The sequence below is a fragment of the Nanorana parkeri genome, unplaced genomic scaffold, assembly GCF_000935625.1.
Source record: "Nanorana parkeri isolate BGI_ZX_2015 unplaced genomic scaffold, ASM93562v1 scaffold683, whole genome shotgun sequence".
In the NCBI taxonomy this organism is placed as follows: domain Eukaryota; kingdom Metazoa; phylum Chordata; class Amphibia; order Anura; family Dicroglossidae; genus Nanorana; species Nanorana parkeri.
The window spans coordinates 893,295-905,038 of NW_017306951.1; the positions used below are offsets into that span (position 1 = coordinate 893,295).

Genomic DNA, 11,744 nt, shown 5'->3' on the forward strand with positions numbered 1-11,744 from the left:
TATATATATATATATATATATATATATACACACACACACATACACATACACACACACACGCACACACTTCTTTAACAATAACACTTCAACTGTATATTAAGCTGGTCATACACTGGTAATATTTCATTAAAATCTTCGTTCAAACTCATTCGTCAGAACATTTGCTCTTGCCATCATTATCATTTATTCAAAAGTCCTTAAAAATTTTGTTCAGGCCTGCTACATGAATGGAATCCCAGACATAGCAAACAGGTTTTTTTTCTCGTGCCTAGCACACATGAACTACAATATGTATGATTTTCCCTGAAGGAAAAATGCATTTACGTTCGTTCAGATAAGCAAGAAACATTTCCCATCCTGATCCTTCGACAAGAAGAAATTTCCATCCTCACCCTTCCATTTTCCTTGTCACCACAGTCAGAAATAAACAAAATAAATTAAAGTCAATTAGACTCCATTAACCATTACAAAATCAAACAAGATTTGAGAAAGGAAAATTTGTGGACAAAATTCTACTGGGGTATGGCCAGCTTTAGTCCTTCAGCAAAAACACCACAGTGGGGATGCTCATTTGGAGTGAACAAACAAGGGCAAAGGATGACTGACTGTTCTGATCATTAATACATACAGTATATAGCTTCTGTGATCAGTTTTTGTTCTCAGAGGCTCTTGGTCTACAGTGCCATATCTATAATAAATCTGTATGCACTACTGTAGGAATGTCCCGATACTGATACTAGTATCGGTGCTGATACAGGCCATTGTACTTGTACTTGTGAAAATGCCCCGATACTAAAGGCCGATACCAGCCCTTTAAGTTTTTAAATCAGATCGGCTGCCTAAGTTCCCACGCTTGTGGGGACCTGAGGCAGCCTTCCAGGGACCTGGCAGTAGTTGTCTTTGACACTGACTGCCGGGTCCCACATCTCCTCCTCCTTCACGGCGCAGGCACTGCTCAAGCCCCACATGGCACATACAGCCTCGGAGCTGGCACAAGACAGGAACCCGCCCCGTTCAGCTCACCACTTGCCAGTTCGGCTCACCACCCGCCAGTTCAGCCCAGCACCTGCCCGCAGAGCCCTGGAGAGACCCATAGGCAGTCCTGGTGACATCTGCATGCAGCCCTGGTGACATCTGGACGCAGCCTGGTGACATCTGTACGAAGCCTGGTTAGATCTGGACATAGCCTGGTGAGATCTAGATGCAGCTCTGGTGACATCTCGACACAGCTCTGGTGACATCTGGATGCAGCCTGGTGATACCTGGACGCAGCCTGGTGACATCTGTACACAGCTTGGTGACATCTGGACTCAGCCTGGTGACATCTGGATGCAGCCCTACTGAGCAACTGCCCTAAAATCATTAGTCTGTATTGTTTTATAAAAAATTTCACATTATTATTATTATTACATAGTATTTATATAGCGCCAACAGTTTGCGCAGCGCTTTACAATATAAGTCCCTAGTGTATCGGTAATTGGTAGTATTGGTAAGTATCGGTAATTGGTATTAGCAAGTACCTGAGGGAAAGTACTTGTACTTGGTTTTGAAAAAGTGGTATCGGGACATCCCTACAACACTACATCAGTATATTCAGTTTTTCAAAACCAGCTGCTAGGGCCAGTTTTGTCATAGACATGCAGACAACTTCCTGAATAAGACCCTTGACTGTCAAGGAGGCTGATCAATAGGCACCAGGTTATTTGTTATATACTAAATGTATATTTAACATATACTATATATTAAAAGCAAGAGGAAGGAATGTGCAAGTCCATTTAAGCAGAATGACAAAACTAAAGCTGGCCATACACAGGTTACATTTTGACATATTCCTGTAGAATTGGCAGAAATTTGAGCCATGGATGGCCCTGTCGGTACCACCAAAGTTAAATGAAAAAGCAAAGGAGCCAGGTGGAAAATTGTCAGCCGAATAGTGACTGTATCCAATCAAATGCAGTCACCGTTAATGAGATAGAAATCTATAGGTACTAGCTGTCTGAATACAGTAGCTGCCAGGGGACAATCCTCCATCTACGTTGTTCAACATGAATGTGGAAATCAAGTGATTTCTAGCTGTGTATAGCTATATGCCTAGATTCTGCCTTATCAATAGCTGTCTAAAATGATTGAATGATTGCTTATGTGGTATTTTGCTTATGTGGTATTTTGGTTTAAGCTTCAGAAGACAGAATAAAAGTTATTTTGCTCATAAGAGTGACACTGTCCTTTGTTCACAAACAGATTCAATTATACAATATATTTTATTCTGTCTTCTGAAGCTTAAACCTTAATCACCACATCAGCAATTATTCAATCATTTTAGACAGCTATTAATAAGACATCTAGTTACAATGGAACAGAATATACAGAAATTAACAATCAGGTGGCAGGCTATATCAATGTTTGATTTGTTTTCTGCAGGAAAGCCTTCCTAGTTCTCAGCAGACATCAACATCCTTTGTACGGCTTGGACGTCTCAGCAGCTCTGTTCGAGTGAGTAATATGTTTTTTTTATCTTTCAAGTGTTCAAGTTTGCAAAATTATTCCTAATTGCTGATGTTCTATCTTTCAGGTAAGGTCTCAGGCTGAGGATGACAAGGATGACAAGGATGACAGCGGTTTCACACGCAGGTCTGTCTGTTTACCTAAATTCACAGATATTCACATATTTCTAGAATATAATGCACAGGTAGACTATACTAAAAAACATAATGGCCTAGCACATAATTCAGTATGGGCGCCGCACCACTCAGGGACAGTGGTGGTGTTTGCCTCTTTATTTAAGCTGTGCCTCATTCAGACCTCCCATCAGCACAGACCCACAGTGACAGACAGTGCAGCCAATCGCTGCTGTTACATGTAAACCATGCTGTACATTGCCTATTCCACAACACCTCATTTCATATGCCATGCTGTATGTTCCCTAGTCCATGCTGCCTCATTGATACACCTTGTTGTACATGTTATATTCCGTACTGCTTCATTCTGTACACTGTGCTGTACATTCCTTATTCTGCACCAACCTTACAGGACCAGCAGCTCTAGTGTCTCTATGTGTGTCTGGGTGTGCCAGAACTGTGGTGTCAGATATTTGGACAAGGGCGCAATTTCAGTGTTTGCCATAGGCAATTTTTACCATAGATACCATAGTACATTTGGAATTTTCCATAGTTTCAAAATAAAAATAATGATCTGCAGTGGGTGATGAGTGCAGCTTATATATTTTCGGGTGTAAACTGAAACTTGACATGTGAAAGGCAGATGACCTTTGTGTGTTGGACTGTCCTTACCAGTAGAATGCCCCAAGCAATACAGATAAAGCAGTTGTATTACAAAGCCCCCTGCACTGCATGATCAAAACATTGACTGGATATAGAATTAAATCAAGTAAAACCCATAAATATATATGGCATTACAATAAATAATGACAAGTAAGTAGATTTATATCTGAAAGCCTTACACAGTAAAAACAATTTGAAACAATCAAAAACCAAACATGTAAACAGAGTATTCCATGATAACCAGAAGTAATATCCACACAGTGCAGCATGTAGTGTGCCTATGAGTATAATTGGATGGGCTACTATAAAACTGCTGCGCAAATTGGATCTAGAAGGAGAAATGGAATGAATAAATAATGAACAAAATGATTTAAAGAAGATTTCCTCATAAAAGGTCATGTAAACAAACTTACATCCCATCCAAAAGTAATTTCATTGTAGTTGTACCAGCGAATAGACCTATCCCATACGGTCATTTCTCTTATTTTCATTTAACGGCGTTTGGTATTTTACCTCAAAGTTTCTCTATGTTCAATTTACTTGCATAAACACTGCATATGTATGGGATAGTTCTTTTTTTTAGCATGGAATAGCTGTATTAATTATAACAGACCCTCAATTTGTGGTCTGTATATTAGAAAAGGCATCCATGCTAGACAGGTGTGCCACTGTCAGAGTACCTAAACCAGTCACTGTTCAGCTGAGAGTTTTCTGACTACCGGTATCTCCTTCAACAAAAGTTGATTAAGAAATCGACTTTCGGCAAATGGAGGGATACCAGCGGGACCACACACTGGTCGAATTTTCGAGCAGAGTATGGCCAACTTTAGATGCTCTCCTCAGTAGATACCTCATAAGACCTCACTAGAAGGTAGGGATCATTTTAAAGAGTTAAATAATAAACCTTTTGGCCAAAGATGAGGATTACTACCCCTTGCACTTTAAAAAATATATATATATATTTCACAAAGTGGGTAGCTTTGTATGGCTTTGAGTGTGGTTACTTGACAGCCTGCAAACAGCTGTGCACAGTGTCAGTTGTCATTGAATTATACAGAATTAATTTGCATGACTCATGAGATCAGCCCCATTCGCATGTGTGAATGGGGTTAATGTATTTTGCTGCCTATAAGAGCTATAAGACCAAAACATTTGTTGCATTTTTGTTTGGCTACTGTTAATATTGTAGAATATTTCAGCCTGCTTATCTGATGAATATGATTCTTAATCGCAAGAAAATTATGTTTCATATGCCTGGTTACTAATGACTGTAAAGCGATCTTGGTCATTGTGACTGCAATTAACAACTTTCTATCTATATAGATCCAGCTTAAGGTTGTCTCTAAGAAGTCAAAAAATAGAAGATCGTATGGAAAAATACACTTCAGCTATACAGGTATTTTATGCCATACTTTTAGGAGTGATTATTAAAGGGGTATTCCACTATCAGAACATTTTAATGTGTAACTAATATTAAGTACTATAGTTTCCAAAGTTGCATAGATGTGGAATATATTGTGACTACTTCAGAACCTCTGACCTGTTAAAAATTAGGTGTGGATGGGTCCATGGTGTGACCTGAAAAGGGAGCATGGAGACGGCTTCCCAGCTAATCAGGAAGCTGGGCGGCGAGTCATTACGCGCAGGCCGACTTCCTAAATGCGACTTCCAATATCGGTATTTGGTATCGGCAAGTACCAACAAAAAAAAACGGTACTCGATACCAAAAAAAACGGTGAATTCCTACTTCATATTTTCCTTAGGTCAGATTTCCTTTGGATTGGACCTGCATTTGATAATCAAGATAGTTGCCTGGGACCCAATCAACAGTATCAAGGCTATCGATATTTAATTTCAAAAAGTAAATTATGCAACTTTGTTGTGGGTTTCCTTTGTTTACTTATCAAAGGAGATGGCCGTTGCCTTGTGTCTCTTCCTTCACGGAGGCCTGGTTCAGTCACTGGAAACACCATTGGGGGGATGAATAATTTTGATTACACTTCTTCAATGTTCTTTTAAACTAAACTAAAGGGGAATAAATCAATCAGTCAATCACTGTGGGAACTACATTCTTGATGGGAATCACATTTCTAGGAATAAAAGGAAATGTAACTTATATGGTTGAATACATATTATATTTTATTTAGTAATGATATTTGTTATTAGTTTATTATAATTTGGTGATTTAAATTACTAAAAGTTGATGGTACTGAAATGTGTTAAATACATATCAACAAAATCTGAATAGTTTTTGCTGCCTCTTGATCTTTGGATTGTTGAACCTGATGGACATGTGTCTTTCAAACTACTTAAAGTGACACTAAACACAGGAGTTAAATCTTAGTACCTTAACTATTACCAAAAATGTAGCTTATTTGGACCATGGGGAACAAAAGTAGCCACCCTCTAGAAGGAAGGACAGTGTCAGCACCAATTCAGAGATGATTTGAGGATCTACGGCCGAGTGATACACAAATAAGCTAAATTTTTGTTACTAGGTAAGGTACTTGAATGTATTTTTAAGATTTAACTCCTGAGTAAAGTGTCACTTTAACTATGCAAATGTGTGTTTTTTAGCTTTTCATAGCTGTCACTAGTAGATGGCTCACACTTACTCTAAATGAGATATTCAATTTTTTCGTTTATAGGCTAATTTGCATATTTAGAAACCCAACTGGCTCATTAAATAGAAAATGTAAAAATGTTTACATAGATAAGAATTCTTTTTTAAGACATGTTTCTATGCAGGGAAACAGAAATTTACAATTTAATTTATGGAGAATAAAGTCAGTTATGATTTTATGATTAGCTACAATACATTTAACACATGTTTTCAGAGATCAGCGAGTGTCAGGATACCACCCTCTCACAGTCGAGCAGCTATTGGCACATTGGATGGAGTTGCTTCTAAGAGAAATATCTTTGAAAAGGATGAAGAAAACTCTGATAAATCAAACATATCCCGAAAGGTGAGGATTTCTGTCTCTTGAGTAGTTATTCTAAAAAAGTTATAGAATATTCATGCGCTGCCACTGCATGAATGATATGTAAACGGTGCGTAATTTGCGGTGGCAGGGGCTTGCTGATTAAACACTGTTGTTTACATGCCAGCCTGCCAATGGCACTGTCTAGTAAATGACTTGTACGAGTCATCCACTAGGCAGGGAAGAAGTGTAAAGGCCATACAACCCTGTATGCACCTTAGCTCATACGATATAAGTGCTGTAGGTCTATATGAGTTCAGATGCAGTACTGACAACTTTTTACACAGGATCTTGCTGCCAGCAAGATCCTGCGGAAAAAATGATATGACCATGTTCACAAGGCCCTCATAGTCTCCCTGCAAAAATGCAACAAAAAACATTTACCCCTCCCACTGCCCCCACCATGCCAAATGCTACTCCTACACAACTGTTGTGACCTGTACTGACTTAAGGAGTCAGCAATAAGAACCACCAAGCAAGATTAATTGCCTCTGAATTAGAGTACAGCTCTGCTGTAACAGATGAAAGTTACCCTGTTCATGTGATACATAAGACTTTATACTGCTAATTGTGATTATTCTAATGAAGATATTTTTTTGCTAATCCATAAACCCTGCTTTCTTAAAACAATGTCACACTATGTCATGTTTCTCAGGATTTAGCGCTTTCTGGATCTGTTACATCACGCATCAATCAATGGAGTAACAAAGTGCCACAAAGCTCAAGCACTAGTACAAGCACAAAGGTAAAGGGCATATACAATAAAATAAAAAATAATATCAGCAGCTCTAAAAGTTAAGTATTTTCTATTTTTTTATTTTAAATATCTTTTACAGGGTTTTAAAACAGGGGATGTGGCCACAAAAAGAATGTTGTGGCAGCAGAGATCCCAGTCTTCAAGTGACACAAAGGTAAGATTAACAGACTTGTCTGCAATTTTGCACTTCTGTCCAAAAATGTAGATTTGCCATATAAAATGTAGACGTTCATTACTAAAAGGATGGATTTAGCCTATAATTTCTGTTACAACCTTTTTCCCCATGATAACGTGACCATGCAGGTTATGGTGGGGAACAAGAAACTCCATTGTACTGTACTGGTAAAAAAGCACAGCAGATACTTCCTAAAACAAAAGGTATGTACAACAATTTCATCACAACGCCCAAATAGTGGGTTTGTCTTTTCTTTTAAAATAGTGGGTAGAGCCATGGAAATCATTCCTTTGTGTCCCTTGGAAAACTGTACATCCAGAACCACTGGTTTATAGTATAGATACAGCTTAATATTAGAGAGCCATGCATTTTAAATTGTATACAGCTGTTCCAGGCTTGCTGCCCTTCATCATAGCAGTGTAAATAAACAATGGCTTTTATGGAGTATGAGATCAGGGAGGAAGGAGAAAGTGTAATTAGACAGGTTATTGTGAGTGGGCCCACTCATAATAGCTATATCTGTTCTGTAAACCAGATTTTAACTCTTTGTTCTGAGATTTGTGCTGGAAGTGTGACAGGTGGACACCTTCTGTTTTAGGAAAACTCTTCTGTGCTTCCCCTTTGATAATATGTAACTATAAGTTGATTTTCAGCTACTCAACATGTAGCACATATAGCAGATAAGCTGCATTGCAAAAATGCTCACAAGTTGCTGCAAAGCACAAGTGTTTTATCACCCTCATAATGGCAAACATACACAATCCAGAAATATAGCAACTGCAACACAGATTTCTGCGTTTAAATCCTGCTTGTTATTGTACGTAGGTAAGAAGCATTTAGGTGAGCTGATATGCCATCTACGTCACTACTGGACACAGTTGTGCAGGCATCTGAAATACAAAATCCTATATTCCTAGTGAATAGGATTAATTAAAACTAATAAATGTTGTGAGGTTTAGCTTCAAATAGTAGAGCTTTAAGAATGCATTCACTCGCTGAAATTTTCTTTTAAGGGCTTCCTTGCCCACTTTTAAGAAAAGAAAGTTCACAAAAACAATGCAGTTACCCTTGCAGGGGTTATTCAGCATCTCTTGGCAACACAAACACATGAACATACAGCCTCCTGGCTTTACACTTGCAGCTCCGTCCATAGACCTTACGCCACTGTCTGTTCCCTCCAGGCAACCTTGACATTGTGCTATCCTGCACAATCGGTTCATAACCCGCAGTTCCCTGCTGCACTGGACTCCACTCCTGGGTGGAGTCCTCATGTCTCCCAGGTGGAGCCCTGAACATTTGCCAGCACCCTTTTCATAAGGGTTGTGCATAGGTGTGCAATTATTGGTTGCTGGTTACTATTACACTACGGACCCAGGAATGGAGATTTCATCCCTCCCAAGTCTCTTTGAAATCTCCCGGTTACAGGATCCCAACCATAATCCAGAAAACATGGAAAGGACAGCTCTTTCCTGGTAAAAGTAATTGCTTCCTGGAACTGCTGGGTGACTATTATGTCACATTTTACTATGGTATTGCCACAGAGAGGGCTGCCATCAGAAAATTTGGGGCCCCTTACACAGCTTTAGGCCCCCCCCCCCCAATCAAATCCACCAGTCCACTGGGCTGGCGCTGCTGGGGCCCCGGCAGCCTGGCCGCCTCCAACTCCTCCCCTGTCTCCTCTGCCATGCTGCGCCTTGTATGACCGATACCCATGTAAGGGGCCCGGGCTCCTCACATGTGTATCAGCTGTACCCTGTGTGTGTATATATATATACACACACACACACACACACACATACAGGTATATAAGCTGTTCAGGCGGAGACAATCTTGCAGTTTATTTACTATGTTTTGCTGCCTCCTGCAGTAAGAAAATCAGCTGTTTTAAAGCAGTTTTAAACTGAATCTCCAATTGTTTTTCATTTTTGTTAAATTTACAAACTTACAGGGCTATTTACTAAATGGTGAAGAGTTTGGAGAAGGCAGGAGAAGTGAACAATCTAGGCCAACATAACTGATATGGAAAAATTCTCCAATTCAGCTCACTTTCCAGTTCAGCTATGCTGTCCTAGATTGTTCACTTCTCCTGCCTTCTCCAAACTCTTCACCATTTAGTGAATAGCCCTGTTAGTTTATAAAAAAGGATGTTGTTATCATTTTTAATTTTTGGTATGAAATCATTATTTTACAGAAAACATTTAGGCACAATTCATATTTGGATATGGGCCAACTGCATGAATCTCACGAATTGCTCTGTAAGACTCGTACAAACACCGTTCTTGGCCATTTGCATGTAGTCAGACATGTTGCAGTTACCTAGTTACCTGAAGATGATTGCCCCTGTACACAAACAGTTTGTGTGCATCAGTGATTATCCGCAGGTAATCACAGCATGTCTAATTACATAAAAACAACTACGAACGGCTGCTGAAGAGACTCACCCAATCAGCCCCTTCGCAAGTGTAAATGTGGCCTTTATACTGGGTGCCTCCATAACACTCTGCTTGACTTAATAGGAAAACCCAGCACTGCTAGTATGCTGTGTTCATTTACTTGTTAGAGTATAAGGCCTCATTCACACGACTAACAGCCGGCCCGTACAGATCCGTGCTGCATGCACAGCCGTATCGAGCCGCTCCAGGGAAGGACAGGTGCTGCGTGTGATTTGTATGCAGCAGCCTGTTCTTCTCTATGGTAGTATGCGGCCGTACGCTCACCCGGACTGCACGTCAGAAACAAGGGACTGACTATGGACAACATGAAAAGTGCCACAGGAATCAGCCATTCATCTACTTCAGCACTCTTCATGATGCTGGGCCTGGCTACCGCACAAGCACTGCAAAACTTTTTATAGCCCCACTGACACCACATGCCCGACCTCTCCCAGGTGAGTGTAAGCTGTCCAAAGTAGCACCACTTGGCACTCACCATTGTTCAGTCAGAGCCTCCTGATGCTGAAGTCCTCAACATGGCCCATGATAGCAGGCTCAAATGTGGACAGTTGCTTTAAAGGGACAACACAGGGGCAGTGAGAGCTGCCTGTGTTTCCTGCTGACAAGCTCTATATAGGCTGCAAAGTCTTTTCTCTACTGCTGTAATGTGGGTGCATGTACTGTATTTCTGTTATTGCGCCATATGCAAAATGGACAAGGTGGTGATGGGGGAAGAAGAGCAGGCACTTCGGTAGGGTGAGTGATTGGGGTCTGGTATGTTGTGTTGGCCAGGGACAGGGGAAGGAGAGCAGGATTTTGGAACAGTATTGGATTGGAGGGGATTCACACTACTTTTGTTACAGTCCAGTTGGCAAATTGAGCAGAAGTAGGGAGTGGAAGAGAAAGGAGGCAGAATTTTCCAGTGGCAAAAAAATAAATACTGAATTAGGCATTATATTATTAAGGATTAGTGTTTTGTAGTTTTTATATTATTTTTGATAGAAAACAAAGCCCATGTCAATTTTTCCCAAATTTGTCCTGACATTCGTACTCCTGTTCATGCCAAATGGATTAAGCTAGCAATACACCGAGTTTGGAAATTGAATGATGATTCAATACATATAATATCCTCCTTTTCTATTGTCAGGTATTAAATAATGTCTTTTCAGTAAACAGAATATTCACAGCATGACTGAGCATTATTTTGTTATTTGTGTATGGACATGCCGATTACACAAAATCTTATTTTGTGTTTTACGAATATGTGTGTCTCTATGTGTTAACAGTGTGACAGCTTTATGAGCATGTCAAAATAACTGTTATCACACAATTGTTATCACTACTGATGCACCGAAACATATCAGCCGAAAATGGTACTTTGGGCAAAAGGCTGAAAGTACAATTGTTTGGCCGAAATTGCGGTGCATCTCTAGTTGAAAATTTACTCCAGATTTGCGTCTGAAAATTCCATTTTGGTGTACCTCTAGTTATCGCACATTTGGCATTTTATGTGCATCTTTAGTCCACAGCAATTGGGTACATTCCCTGGACTCCATTTATCTGGAGATACCACTATATAGTCACTTAAGCAACCATTCCCATCACAAGAATTCCAAATTCTGCATTACGGATAACATTTTAGATTAGAGACCAGCACAGTGTCAGGCCTCTTCAGAGGACCACATTTACTCACTAACTGAAAAATATGTTCCTAGAAACAAAACACAAATACAGTATCTAAGTTAATGTATGTTTTAATTTGTTAACGAAATTATTTTATCACCTTTTTCAGCTCTGAAATCGGCCAAAAATATCTGCCCATAACATGCAAGGAATTATGCCAAAATGATCAAATATTATTCTAGAAGATCCTGTCCTAAAAGTATTTACATTTACAGTTTTACTTATCATTAAATTACCTCACTTTCTCTTGTCTGAAAACATTCCTTCTTCTCCTGTTGTACATCAGATTGCCTGCTTGAATATACTGAAATAAAGTAAATTCCACATGTGTTTTATGTTTTTAAAAGGCTGAAGATGTTTGTAAAATTAAAGTTACACAATGCAATATTGCTTACATGTATTCTCAGCAGATATTTGATCTAAATGACATGT

The 11,744-nt window shown here is 39.5% G+C and overlaps 1 protein-coding gene and 1 long non-coding RNA gene across 2 annotated transcripts in view; both read left to right on the forward strand.

Annotated features, from left to right (window-relative positions):
• The window catches only part of LOC108792789, a 9,052-nt gene extending 6,598 nt beyond the window's left edge, over positions 1–2,454 (forward strand). The window contains exon 3 of the long non-coding RNA XR_001941587.1: positions 2,422–2,454. This is a non-coding gene — a long non-coding RNA (uncharacterized LOC108792789). The remainder of the gene's footprint in view (positions 1–2,421) is intronic.
• A 152-nt stretch (positions 2,455–2,606) lies between these two features.
• Positions 2,607–11,497, forward strand: LOC108792791 (ladinin-1-like). The gene is made up of 6 exons (XM_018563649.1): positions 2,607–2,631; positions 4,605–4,677; positions 6,119–6,250; positions 6,921–7,010; positions 7,102–7,176; positions 11,422–11,497. Exons 2-6 carry the CDS (start codon positions 4,651–4,653, stop codon positions 11,425–11,427), a joined length of 330 nt encoding a protein of 109 aa, XP_018419151.1. The 5' UTR covers positions 2,607–2,631; positions 4,605–4,650; the 3' UTR covers positions 11,428–11,497.
• The last annotated feature ends 247 nt before the right edge of the window (positions 11,498–11,744 follow it).